The following is a 15,469-nucleotide window of genomic DNA, read 5'->3' as shown; positions in this document are numbered from 1 at the left end:
CAAATTAGACAAATCCTTATACTGAGCATTCTGATAAGGTATGAAAAAAAGACTGTAGTGTGGTTAATGAAAAGATGTCTAGGAAAGAAAAATGAATTATTTCAAGCTGTAGGTAAACCAAGACAATCTTTAAAGTAAAAATAAACCCAATCCTCATGATCCCTTATTATAAAGGCCTTCTAGTCTTTAACTAAGTTTAAAATAATCAAAGCCATAAGGACATATTTGTATTGGTTCTTCTTAGTTCTATATGACAGTAGAATCCATTTTGACATAATTTTACAAGCATGGAATATACTTTGTTCTAATTCAGACCCCAGTACCTCTTTTTCCCCTTCCCTCTCCGGTCTCCTGCTCCCTTCCCTCTATTTATCTTTCTGACATTTATGCACAATTATTTTTTAAGTTTCTTGTAGATAGTACAATATTTTCTTTAAAAATTGAGGATATTGTTTCTAACTATGTGGACATTACTCAGAACTTACTGGAAAGATTTGTGTCCCCTCAAAATAATATAGAAATATTAAAACCAAGTACCTTACAATATGACTTTACTAGAAGACAAAGTATTTACAGAAGTAACCAATTTAAAATGAGATAAATTGAAGGGGTTATAATTCAATATGACTGATACCTTCATAAAAAGAGAAAATTTGGAAAGAGAAACACATAAATGGAGTCAACCATACGAAGATGAAGGCAGATCAGGGTGATGCCTATACTAACAATTTATCAGATCTAGAAGAGAAGCATAAAACATGTTCTTCCATATGACCTTTAAAAGGAACTAACACTGCTAACATCTTTATCTCAGACTTCTAACCTCCAGAACCAGAGACAATAGATTCATGTTGTTTAATCTTCTACTTGTTTTTTGTAATTTTGTTATGCCAGCCATATTGAAATAACATAATGTGGAATAATCAAAGGTCAAGACAGTGCAAAAACAAATTTCCAATTGTTTGATATAAATAACCAATGTTTTTAAGGTTCAAAGAACTGTCATAAAACTGAAACCGGGATATACCTTCAAACAGACAGATACATAACATACATACACATACACACACACACAAACAAGCATACATTATTCAGAACCAAAGAAAATTCAAACTTATTTATAAAATAAAATTATACCTATTTATTTTTATGAGAGAGAGAGAGAGTTTTTAATATTTAATTTTTAGTTTTTGGTGGACACAACACCAAAATAATCTTTATTTTATTTTTATGTGGTGCTGAGGATCAAACCCAGTGCCCCAGGCATGCCAAGTGAGCACGCTACCGCTTGAGCCACATCCCCAGCCCCATACCTATTTGTTATTAATGTTTTCAACACCTTCTGAGTATCTACTATAGGTCCTTCAGAGTATAAGTTTCAGGACATAAATAGGTTAATAAAAGCCTTATCCCCACCCCTTTCAGAAAATCCACAACATTTGTTACTTATGGGGTGATATTAATTTTGGTCTTTTGTTTGTATTCAATTAAATCTGTTCCATAATAATTTTTCATAAGAAAGATCTCCTTTATCCCAAAGACTATGTTCTATGAGCATGTTATGATAGATCCCGCTATAAAGTAAACATCCAATAACTAACAATTTATAATACAGTCAAATCATACAGTTTTATTCCAAATTAATGATACTATCAATTTTAGCAATTAAATTTTCCAAGTTAATTCTGTCAGTGGGTTGAATCATTCTGAATAGTCAGGTGGAACTGAATTCTGAAAAAAAGAGTCTCACCCCAGACAAACTCAAAGGCAAAAGTCTTTAATACACTTACCACTTTCAAAGCAAGCATCAAAAATAAGATGTCCTTTCTTGGGTTGTCCACAGTATCCAGTTGGAAGCACCATATATTTGCTCACATTTCCTCCGATGGCATCATCATTTCCCGTATCATTGCCTATTTAAAAAAAAAAAAGATCACATGAAACAGAAATTGAAATATAGTTAGCAATACAAGTCCAATAAGATTTTTACCACTAACTTACCTTCTTTCCCACTCATGGCGGGGGGAGAAATTAAAAACACATTGTGATGCAGAGAAAGAGATACATTCTGAAATCAGAAATATATTAGCTGAGATCTCACCTCTACTACATAATAATTTTCTGTGAACCAAAGTAATCAACCTACTACCCTTAACTCTCAGTTCCTCTAATTAATAAAAATGAGGATAGATGGGGCCTGGTGGCAAACTCGTGTAATCCCTGTGGATTGTAAGACTGAAATGGCAGGACCATGAGTACAAAGTCAGCCCCAGCAATTTTGAGAGGCCCTAAGCAACTCAGCTAGACCCCTGTCTCTAAAATATTAAAAATGGTTCGGGAATGTGGCTCAGTGGTTAAGTACCCCTAGGTTCAATCCCCTGTACAAAAAAAAAAAAAAAAAACAGAGAGAGAGAGAATAGTACAACCCACTTTCCAAAGCTGTGTTATGAAAATTAGATTTAAAAATATCTAGTATCATTACTGAAATCCAAGAATGGGTCATCAAATTATATCAATTATTTAATAATTCATATTATATCTAATTTGTCACATATATACTCAATTTAGTTTATTGTATAAGTAGCATTATGTCTTCTGAATGTTTTATTATCAAAAACAATTTGATATCTACAATATTTTACCACATAATCATCACCACTGCATTAAGTACATTCACAAATATCCCATGCATCCTAATATTTTAGCAAAGACAATTAAGTAATAAATGATTTTAAGTACTACTACAACAATATTTTTAAACAGCTTCACATATCCAGGGAGCTGATATTCTTCCCTTCCTCACCTTTATTGTGTGTTAGCATCCATATAGAAAACATTCAGCCTTTGATTTGAGGGGATAATTTCACTTAGCATGATAGTCTTCGGTTCCATCCATTACCAGAAAATGCCATAATTTCATTCTTTATGGATGAATAACATTCCATAGTGAATATGTCGACATTTTATGTATTTATTCATCTGTTGAGGACACCTAGGTTGGTTTCACAACTTAGCTATCATTAATTGAGATGCTATAAATATTGATGTGTCCACATCACTGTAGTATGCTGATTTAAAGTCTTTTGGGTATATAAAAAAGGAGTAGGCTAATTGGGTTCAATTCCAAGTTTTCTGAGAAATCTCCATATTACTTTCCAGAGTGTTTGCACCAATTTGTAGTCCCACTGGCAATATATGAGTGAGCCTTTTTGTCCACATCCTTGCCAACATTTATTGTTGCTTCTATTCTTAATGATTGCCATTCTGACTGGAGAGGGAATACAAGAGTAGTTTAAATTTGCATTTCTCTAATTGCTAGAGATATTGAACACTTTTTCATATATTTGTTGACCATTCTTATTTCTTCTCCTGTAAAGTGCCTGTTCAGTTCTTTTGTCCATTTATTTGTTGGGTTATTTATTTTTCTGGTGTTAAGTTTTTTGAGATCTTTATATATCCTGGAGATTAATGCTCTATCTGAGGTGCAAGTGGTAAGGATTTTCTCCCCTTAGTAGGCTCTCTCTTCATATTTTTGATTATTTCCTTTGCAGTAAAGAAACTTTTTAGTGTAATACCATCCCATTTATTGATTCTTCATTTTACTTCTATGCTTTAGGAGCCATGCTGAGGAAGTCAGTTCCTAAGCCAACATAATGGAGAGTCGAACCTACGTTTTCTTCTAGTAGTCACAGGGTCTGTAGTCTAATGCCTAGGTCTTTGATCCACCTTGAGTTGACTTTGTGCAGGGTGAGAGATATGGGTTCAATTTCATTCTACTACATTTGGAGTTCCAGTTTCCCAGAAATATTTGTTGAAGATGCTATCTTTTCTCCAATGTATGTTTATGCACCTTTATCTAGTATGAGATACCTGTATTTATGTGGGTTTGTCTCTGTGTCTTCTATTCTGTTCCATTGATCTTCATTCTGTTTTGGTACCAATGCCATTCCATTTTTGTTACTATCATTCTGAAGTATAATTTTAGGTCTGGTATTGTGATGCCTCCTGCTTCACTTTTCTCGCTAAGGATATCCTTGGCTATTCTGGGACTTATTTTTCAAAATGAATTTCATGACTGCTTTTTCTATTTCTATGAAGACATCACTGGAATTTTTTTTTAACTTTGGGTGGGACATCGCAATTTCTTTTTTTTTTTTCTTTTTGTTCTTTTTTATTGTTAGTTGTTCAAAACATTACAAAGCTCTTGACATATCATATTTCATACATTTGATTCAAGTGGATTATGAACTCCCATTTTTACCCCGTATTCAGATTGCAGAATCACATCGGTTACACATACACGTTTTTACATGCTGTCATACTAGTGTCTGTTGTATTCTGCTGCCCTTCCTATCCCCTTCTTATCCCCTCTCCCCTCCCCTGCCTTCCCCTCTCTCTACCCCATCTATCCTAACTCATTTCTCTCTCTTGTTTTTTCCCTTTCCCCTCACTTCTTCTTATATGTAATTTTGTATAACAATGAGGATCTCCTTCCATTTCCATGCAATTTCCCTTCTCTCTCCCTTTTCCTCCCACCTCTCGTCCCTGTTTAATGGTAATCTTCTTCTCATGCTCTTCCTCCCTGCTCTGTTCTTAGTTGCCCTCCTTATATCAAAGAAGAATTTGGCATTTGTTTTTTAGGGATTGGCTAGCTTCACTTAGCATAATCTGCTCTAATGCCATCCATTTCTCTGCAACATCATTGGAATTTTAATAGGAATTGCATTAAATCTGCATGACACCTTTGGTAGTATGGCCATTTTGACAATATTAATTCTGTCTATCCAAGAATATATGAGATTTATCTATCTTCTAAGGTCTTCTTCAATTTCTTTCTTTGGTGTTCTATAGTTCTCCTTGTAGAGTCCTTTCACTTCTTTTTTATATTGAGTCCCAAGTATTTTATTTTTTTAGGCTATTGTGAGTCAGATAGTTTTCCTGATTTCTCTTTCAGCTGATTCATCTTTGGTATATATGAATGCAACTGATATTAATTTAAAATCCTGCTACTTTGCTGAATTTGTTTATGAGTTGTAGAAGTTTTCTAGAAAACTTCACTGGATTAGACAAACAGGGATTAAAAATAAGGGAAAAGGATGAGAATCAGAAAAACAGTAGAATGAACATGGTAAATCTTTCCTATGTTCATATATGAAAACATAACCAGTGAAACACCACATCATGTACAACCTCAAAAATGGATCCCAATTAGAATGAGTTATACTCTGTGTATATGTCAAAAGGTACCTACTGTCTTGTATATTTGAAAAGAACAAATTAAAAAAGATTCATCTAAAAAATATATGATTAGAAAAAAGATAAGAAGTGGACACCAAATATAGATAAATAGATAATAGAGAGACATACTGCTTCTGAAAACTTTAGGTGGGCATGATTTTCACCTTTACTTTAACAGTTGACATAAAGATCACCCCTTTTAATTTACAAATGTTGGCAATGAGTATAAGAGTAAATTAATATTAGCAGCTAAAAAATGTGCATTAAAATGGTACCCAATCAGATAAATTCTAGCACCTATTGTGCATATTTTAGGTTTCCCATTTTCAAAATTATAAGAATAGATACATTGGCATTTTAAGGACTACAAGTATACTTAAATATATTAAAGAAATATTATATATGTTCATAATGTCTATATATACATATATATAAAGATACTTTCAATATTTCACCAACAAATGTATGTATGAGACATAAATTCATCAAATGTTAGAAGCTAATACTAAAATAAGCTTGGTATTTATGCTAATTTGGTCAAAAACCAGGGGAAAATTAAAAAATCTTCCCATAATGATCATACTTTACTTTTGATAAATAATTCACTAAAAATCTGTGACAATTATATGGAGAAATATGGTGTTATATTAGGTTGGAAGTTTTCTTATAGTGATTTTTTTAACATTTAAAAGTTTTAATCCACTTAAGATGTAAAAAAATGGAAAGAACATAATTTTCAACTTACAAAATATCCCAATGAAATGCTAAACCATAACTTCCTCAAATCCATCACAGAACTGACATTAGAAAGTAAAGCAAATCACCAAATATCAAAGAAAATCAGGCCCCACAAAAAAGAGAGAGGATGCAAGCACTGACTCTTCTATGGTAGGGCACTGGAAGAAGAAATACTGGTTCCCCTTGCAAGTAAATAAGAATCTTAAGGTAGTTTTTTTTTTAATTATGAAAGGTTACATACAGGAAACATGAGCTTATAGAATACTGGGAATCACAAACATATGAGGAATTCATACCCACTTTCAGAATCTTCCATATAGGCCCCAATCAGTTGTTCTAGAGAGAGATCAGAGCCAGAGCACTAGACTCAGAACTGCACTTATTTGTGGTACATGTCCAAAGAAGAGGGGTGGCTTTTGTTATCAAGAGACATGAAGCTCTTCCAATGTTCTTGTCTCTTATCATAAGTAAGGCCTTATGCCACTAGGGGAGAAATAGCAATTTTTATCATTTCAGTACACAAGTGAGAGACAATTCAGGAAGAAGAACAATAAAAGTAACATACTCTACACCTAGAGGAGAAGCAGGAAACAGTCCCAGGCCCAGGAATCTCCACTGAGACTTTTAGAGGCTTCCTACATCATGGGAAGGAGAAGAAGTCAATTTCACACAAGATCCATCAAAAATTAAGGCAAAGTTTGATGGCACAGGAAAAAGAAGCAGGATCATTTTTAAAACCCACCTCAAAACCAGGGAATATAGGTCCTTTCTAATACTGAAGCTAGACTAATACAACAGAACATACTCCTGCTCTCTCAAAACAAAACTAGCTAGCATGGAATACGCAATGGTCATCTACTTCTAGAGTATGAACATAAGCATAGAAAGAAATGCCCATGTGGCACAGTTACCTAGGAAAACACAAAGTTTAGAGTGGAACAGAACATTGAAGAAAAATTCTCAATCACCTCAGCCAGTCTCTACCCTCAAGAATAAAATAATGCTGGAATAATTTGAAGCCAGTGGCAAAATGAAAGTAACCAGATGGGGTAGAGAGAGAAGCTGGGAGGGGAGGGGAGGGGGGATAGTAGGGGATAGGAAAGGTAGCAGAATACAACAATTACCAATAGGACATTATGTAAAAATGTGGAGGTGTAACCGATGTGACTCTGCAAGCTGCATTTGGGGTAAAATTGGGGGTTCATAACCCACTTCAGTCCAATGTATGAAGTGGGTTATGTCAAGAGCTTTGTAATGTTGTGAACAACCAATAAAAAAAAAATAAAAAATAAAACTCAAAAACAGCTGAATTCCTAAGTTGACATAAATCCACACAATGACCTAGGAAAAAAAGAGTATCTATTTTCTAGTGAAAAACAGTATTTGTATAATTCTCTACTGTTTCAACTATATATTCAGCATTTAATAAAAAATTGTGAAACCAATCTATTACAGCCAAGTCTGACAAAGGAAAACCTTCTAGGAGTTTCCATCTTGCTGACATGTATAAACTGTTTTCTAGTCCATGTTACTCAGGATGTTTTGGAGTCTTTGCCTGAAATAAACTTATAACTAAGAATATCTAAAAAGAAATTGTGGAACATACAAAAAATCAAGAATAAACAATCTATTGTGTGGAGAGAATACAGTAAACAAAACCAGACTCAGAAATGACCAGATATTGGATGAATTTTTTAATTAAGATTGATATGTTAAAATCTCTAGTGAGTGAAAAAGGAGGATAAACTAATGAAAATGAGAAATTTCATAAGAGAGGCAGAAACCACAATAATTAGCTAAAAAGAATTGATAAAACTAAAAAATACAGTAGTAAATATTTTTAAAAAGTAGACTTGACATAGCTGAAAAATAAGCTGATGTATAGAAATAAGCTGAACAGCAAGAAACAGGAAAGAGAAAAGAAAAAGAGACAGAGAATATACCATACAAGAACTGTGAAACAAAATCAAAAAAAGCTATATGTATAAATGGGATTCGAGAAGAGATTTGAGAGAAAATGGGTAGAACTTCCTGACATTACAACATCTAAGAATTTTCCAGATTATGAAAGATATTCAGCTACAGATCCACAAAGAACCTAATAGAATAATTTTTAAGCTATATAAGTAATATTAAAAAACCCACAGTTTATTATGATTTATAACTTAAGTGATTTCAGTTCAAGATCAATTGGCCCTGTGGCTATGGTTCCATAGAAGTACAACATCACGGTTGGACATGACAGAGAGGCCTTCATGGGAAGCAAAAAGAGAGAAAGGAGCAAGAGCCTCAATATTCCCTTTGAGTGCATGCCTTAAAATGACCTAACTTTGTTCCAAAGGCCCTATCAAAGTTTTCACCACCTCCCATTAACAGCTAGGTGGAAGGCCAATCCTTTAACATATGGGCCTTTCCAGGACATTTCAGATAAAAACTATAGCAACAAGATGTCAATGCTCTGCAAATTCAACACCCTCACAAGAAAATACTCAGTGAGCAGAATCTAATATTTACATGGAAAACCTGTATAATTAAAATACAATACTTTTAAAAGAATCACAAGAGGTTGGAGAATAGACATCTCTTAAGCTAATTTTTAAGAATACAAAAGCAATTCAATGTTTACTAATAATATTTACTAATTCATAATCAGTAATCCATAATCTAAAAGTAACCTTACATAATACATGAAAATTAAAATGAATAAAATACCTAAATGTGAAACATAAAACTATAAAACCTCTAAAAAGAAAATATATGGATTAAATATACACAAAAGAATTAAGTTGGATACATACTTTATATTATATACAAAAATTAACTCAAATGGATCAAAGACCTAAATTTGAGAGCTAAAACTAGCAAATTCTTGAAATAAACTTAAGAAAATTTTTCATGATATTGATTTATAATTTGGCAATGAGTTGTCACATATCACATGTGATAAAGGATTAATACAAAGAATATATAAAGATCTCCTAAAGCTCAGTAACAACAACAAAACTTACAAAATAGAGGACTTAAATGAAAATTTTTCAAAAGAAAAAATGCAAATGATCAAAAAGCACATGAAAATATTATCATCAACACTAGTCATCAGAAAAATGCCAATCAAAAACAACATGAAATATTATTTCACATTCACTAGAATGGCCATTATTTGAAAGAGAGAGAGAGGGAAGGAATGAAAGAGAAGGGAGGGAGGGAGAGAGGAAGGAAACAAGTGTTGGTAATTGCTGATGGGAATATTTATGTTTAATTTATGAAGAGCCACAGTGGCTCTTCATAAATTAAACATAAAATTACCATGTGATTCAGTATCTTCACTTGTATGTAAATACTCAAAAGAAATCAATGATTCAAACACAATGCACTCTAGTATATAAAGCAACATTACTCATGATAGCCAAAAGATGAAAACAATTTAAATGCCCATAAACAAAGAATATTTTTAAGTGAGATATGTACATATCACAAAATATTATTCAGCCATGAAACTAATCAAATTCTGATACATGCTACCACATGTATGAACCTTGAAAACATTGTTCTAAGTGAAATAATCCAGATACAAAAGGATAACTAGAGACACCTAGAATTTTAAAATTCATAAAGAAAGTAAAATAGAGGCTACCTGGAGCTAGGAGGAGAAGATAATGAAAATTTATTCTTTGATAGGTACAATGTTTATGAAGAATGATGAAAAAGTTCTGGAAATGGACATGAATGATGGTTATACAAAATTACAAATGCACTTTATACCAATGAAATTACACTTACTATGGTAAATTTATGTTTTGTTTATTTTACCACAATAAAAAAATCACCCCAAATTCTAAAACATGAAATAATGGGAAGTGTCTTTAAATTTATTTATAGATAGATAGATAGATAGATAGATTTCATAGATAAGATACAAAGATCACAACCCACAAAATAAAAAAGTTATAAATTGGACCTTATCAACATTAAAAATTGAGACTGAAAAATAACTTTACAACACATATATCAGACTCTTCACTACAGAATATATATGGGTGTATGGGTGTTATATAAATTCATTAAAAGAATTAACAGTCAATTGGGAAATACAAATTGAAACTAAATGTAATATTACCATACACTTATTAGAAAAGTTAAAATCAAAGGAAAAGGGTTGACAATAATGAAGAGCATTTGAAATTTTTACACATTCTGAGTAAGAAATGCAAAATAGCATAGCTGCTTTTAAAAATAGTTTGGTATTTTGGTATTTTATCATAAAGTTAAATAAACAACCTAGTATTCCATTCCTAGGTATTTATCTGAGAGACATAAAAATCTATATGTGACTGTTTATAGAAGTTTATTCATAATTACCAAAACCCAGAAACAATCCAAATGGTTTCAACTGATGAATGTAGTAGCAGTTGATGGTACTTCCATACAAAGGAATAGCAATCAGCAATAAACATGAGCAATTTGCTAATACCTATGACAATAAGACTGAATCTCAAGTATATTACACTAAGTGGAAGAAGTCTGTCTCAAAAGGCTTTATCCATTATAATATGTTTATATAATATTTTGGAAAAGTCAAAACCTTAAGTATTTTTTAAAAATCACTGTTTAGATATGCAGGCAAGAAAAGGGAACTGACTATAATGTCATCAAAATTTTGAACCTTTAAATACCTTAGCTAAGTTATTCAGAACATCATCTCATCTGCTAGAATGCATACTGAGTGTGTAGGGGGTTAGGTCTGCAACAATGATATGAAAATTATTCCAAGAATATCCCTAAGGTCCTCATAGGGACAGTGGAGAAGAAGGCAGTTGCTAAGACAACTTGTATTAGCCATGAGAAAATAACAAAGACTGGACCTATACTTCTTTCATTAACTACTAGAGAATTAGACAACTGCATATAAAAATAATTCCTTTCATACTTGGATGACAAACAGTGCAAACCTGTGAAGCATTAAAGAATATATGAAATGAAGTAAGGCTGACAATAGTCCCATATTTTAAAATAGTGACCCTTTCTAGAAGATGATGCAGTAAAAAGAGTTCCTAAGCTGAATATGTTGGGTTCTCTGAGTTGAGGAAACAGAAATAAGACTTTGAAGAGACTGAGGTAACTTATATTTGGGGGTCAGAACACTGAAGAAGAGGGAGCAAACCTGCATAATAACTTCCTGAATCTTTGAATATTAAGTCACATAGAGTGAAACTTCACAAAACTAGGCAACAAATGACCTAAAAGTTATAGACTAAACAATTTCTAAACTGCATGCAGTGCTGGTAAACTTCAAGTTGCAACAGCCAGAGTGGAGAATTCATATTTAAAACTTTAGATAGCAGATAGATACTAGATATGAACATTTGGAAACTGAAAGTTGAAACATGTCTAGATACGTCAAAAAACATAAAATACAATCTTATATTTAGCAAGTTATGTATAAAATTGTATGCAGAAAAAAATACTGCTAACAGAAATTAAAGAATTCTTAATGAGCAGTTTGTAACTGGGCTGTGAGGTGCTCTAAGCCTTGGTGGACCTTGCTGCCTCTGTCTCTTTAATGCAAGAGGAAGCAATGGAGAGGGGTGGAAAATGGTAGAGCTGTAGATGTTACCAGAGGAGGAGACTGCAACTGGTAAGAGGGCACTGATAGAGTACCAGAACCTGACCCAGGTTGCAGACTACTGTGACAACAACTATACACTGGCTATAGACAAGACAAAAGCTTTAGAAGACACCAAAGCATATGCAACACAATCTCTAGCTATCAAATAAATGCATTGGCCAACAATGTATTCCAACTGGTGGACATCCAGTCCTCTTACCTTCAGAAAACACAGTCTTCCATCAATCATACCTCATAGATTGTGTATATTGATAAAGAGAAAGTATCTCAAAGAGAGATTGGTATTTTGACCAAAAATAAGAATACATCAAGAACTCACAAAATACTAGCACCTGCAAATATGAAGCACCCTGTAAGATATATTTGGAAATCTATCAACTACACAGTTCTGGATGATGTGGGCCATGGTGTCAAGCATGGAAATAACCGGTCTGCCAGAACTGTCACACTGTTGAGAACAAATCCTCCTACTCAGAAAACAACAAGTCCTCCCATGTCTCAGGCCAGGGAACGTTGGGAAGGAATGCTCCTTAAAAATCCCTGGAACTGATAAACCCCCAACATTTCCTAATGACAATATAACCAGTCCTGCAAGACTTGGAAGTCAGCATAGTCAAGGCAGGACAGCTTCTTTAAATAAGACACCAAGGACACACAGTATAAATAATGGAGGAAGTGGAAGTTGAGAAAATAATGGAGGCAAGTAGTATCAGTGGCATTCCCACTGCTGTGCCTACACCTTCACCACCCACTGTTGGATCAGCTCCTGGTTCCCAGTATGGCACAATGACCAGGTAGATTTCTACCACTTCTTCGATATCTACTGGTGTATACAGACAAACTGTTCCCTCTGTGACTGCTCAATTTTCTGCTCAGCCTCATGTTAATGGAAGTCCACTGTATTCCCAAAATTCAATAGCTGATAGACCAAACTCCACCACCTTCATCGCCACCAGATGACATTCCCAAGTTTGATGAATTTCTACCCTCACTCCCTCCTCCTCCAGTGGACTATGAAGATGAGGAAAGCTGCAGTGGTTTCAGTATAATGATCCATATGCAGACGGAAATCCTGTCTGGGCCCCGAAGTATTATATTTAGAAAGTTGTTGCAATATATGATTATACAAAAGTTTATACAAAAAACCCTGTCATTTATGGATGATGCAATCATTTATGGAATAAAGGAGAATGATGATGCCTACTATGAAGGAGTCTACAACTGAGTGACTGGTCTCTTCCCTTGGAACTATGTTGAATCTATCATGCACTATGCTGATTAATTATTTCTTTTCTTTCATTTTTTTCTTTTAAAGTAGGTTCTTATTATTGAGTCATACTGTGAAACTATTACGGTTAATTCTTGATATTTAAAATGTGCACATATTTTCAGAACATGCTGTTTTGTTAGTATATTTAATGTCCACCTGTAAGTATAAATCTATTAGGCTCATGTACTACACATTGTTAATTTTATGATCAGCCTACATTTTCTAGGGAATCAGAAATAACAAAACATTATTCAGATTGTACCATTACATGTTTCAGTGTGCATAGTTACTAATACTATATAAGACTAATATTAAAAAGAAAACATAAATGTTGGTGCTAGTCATAGTTTTTGTTTAGATTCTCATTTTTAAAATAGTTTAAAGCATGCATAAAAATATATGTATTGAAATATACTTAAAAATTCTAAGATGCTTCTAATTTGTGTAATACTTACCTGACATATTCATTCTAGGTCTCTAAGGTATACATGCAAAACAAAACAAAAAGCATTATGTGTAATGTAATTTATACCTAAGTGCTTTAATGAGTGAATTTGCATTATAAAATTTTTCCATTCATAAATATATAAGTAAACCAAAATTTTTTTCCTTTCCTTCACTGGTTTGCTTTTTTTAAAAATGCAAAACTGATTTAGTGCATACTTACAGTTCTATTTTCTCAATATATTAACTTGGAAAAAATTTAGCCTTATCTCAGTCTGCCCCAATAGGAATATGATGGATTTTTGAAGATTTAAAATCTAAGATGGTTATTTACAAGTCAATCTACTGAATTACTTTTTAAAAGTAACTTTTGAATCTAAGAAAATTGCCAAAAGTGTGGACATCCTTCTGTAGGTAAAAATCTTAAGGATTGTCATATTAGTCCTTCAGTTTTACAGTGGATTGTTCTAGTACACTGGTTCGATGAAAGGAAATTATAAGTATCTTTTACACATTGTAAAAGTGAGTGTGATTAATTTGTGAATAGGCACTATGTAATTCATTACCTAGCACTAGGAACATTATATTTTAAAATAAAATAATTTAAAAAGAAGATGAATCTTGTATTGATCCATGAACACAGTGAGATATACCTAACCACCAGATTGTATTAAAATGAAACACCTACACTTTGTGTTTCTCCCTTTAATTTAAGGAAAGGTTAGAGGGATGTTTTCTCTTCTTTTTGTATAATTCTATATTGCTTAGGATATTCAAGTAGAGCACACAGTGTGGGTTTCTGTGTATTATTTGAATTTCAAATTACAATTATGTACTGAGTGTTACAGACTTACCATCATAGTTAATGGTGAGACTAGAACAAAAAAAAAAATATTTCTTAAAATTAAAGACCATTATTACCCAATCAATGTGACTATTTCATATGCATTTTGCAACTGTTAAAAGTAACTTTAGAATCTAAGAAAATGTGCCAAAAGTGTGTATACAAAGTGTGTCTCTGTTAATTTCAAACAAATTATTATTAGTAATCAATTATTTACCATCTACTTCTCTTTTTTCAAATGGAATGTTCTCTTAATTTGTATATAACCTGTTATCTAAATTTTATGGACAGTCTTTTAAAAATAAACCATTCTCCTATTAATAAAGTGCCCCTAATAAAATAATAAGATATATCATGTTCATAGATTATAAAATTCTTCACTGTTAAAACAATAACTTTCAAAAAATTGATCTCTGATTACATGCAATCTAAATCAAAATCTTGACAGGTTTTTAAAATAACTAAAAAGTTGATTCTAACATTTATAAGCAAACTCAAAAGATTTAAAATAGTCAATTTCAAAAATGAAAAATCTGAAGAGCTTATATGATATCAAGACATACTTTAAAGCTCCAGTAATCAAGGTGAGTTCAGTAGGATAAACATATAAATCAGTGTATAAGAATGGGGAGTCCAGAAAGCTAGGTGTGGTGGCACAAGCCTGTAATCCCAAAGGCTGTGGAGGCTGAGTCAAGAGGATCACAAGTTTGAAGCTAGATTAAGCATCAGCAAGGCACTAAGCAACTCAGTGAGACCCTGTCTCTAAATAAAATACAAAATAGGGCTGAGGATGCGGCTCAGTGGTCAAGTGAGTGCCCCTGAGTTCAATCCCCAATACCAAAAAAAACAAACAAACAAATAAACAACAAAAACAACAACAACAAAACAATGGGGAGTCCAGCATATCTACACACATTTTGTCAGGCTCTAACAAAGCTGCAATGGTAATTTAATCTGGAAAGAATGATTTTTACAAATAGTGCTAGAAGAATTGGACATCTTTTTAGGGAAAAATGAATCATCCTGTACCTCTCACCTTACACAAAAATTATCCTAAAATTGGTCACAGACCTACTGCTAAAACTGTGAAACTTGTAGCAAAGAAGAATCTTTACAACCTTGGCATAAGCAAAGATTTCTTAGATAAATAACACACACAAAAATGTTAACCATAAAAGAAAGGAAAACTCATAACTAAGAATGGGCACAAGAGAGCTTTTTTGGGTGATTAAAATGTTATATAACTTGATATTGGTGGAATTTACATGGGTGTATATATATTTGCCAAAATTCATTAAATTGTATGCTT

At 32.8% G+C, this 15,469-nt stretch overlaps 1 protein-coding gene and 1 pseudogene across 3 annotated transcripts in view; one reads left to right on the top strand and one right to left on the bottom strand.

Moving 5' to 3' along the window:
• The window catches only part of AGBL4 (AGBL carboxypeptidase 4), a gene marked incomplete at both ends in the record, with an annotated part of 1,419,693 nt that overhangs the window by 1,254,697 nt on the left and 149,527 nt on the right, over nt 1-15,469 (bottom strand). For both annotated transcript variants that reach the window (XM_081307152.1, XM_081307151.1), the window contains one exon: nt 1,791-1,913. In XM_081307152.1, coding sequence (XP_081163278.1) covers nt 1,791-1,913 — 123 coding nt within the window. The remainder of the gene's footprint in view (nt 1-1,790; nt 1,914-15,469) is intronic.
• On the top strand, nt 11,584-12,884 carry LOC308657228 (abl interactor 1-like; annotated as a pseudogene). Its single transcript has one exon. The product of its transcript is annotated as an abl interactor 1-like (transcript).

The sequence above is a fragment of the Spermophilus citellus genome (genome assembly GCF_964194105.1).
Source record: "Spermophilus citellus genome assembly, chromosome: 9".
NCBI lineage: Eukaryota > Metazoa > Chordata > Mammalia > Rodentia > Sciuridae > Spermophilus > Spermophilus citellus.
This window is presented reverse-complemented; position numbering and strand designations above follow the sequence as displayed.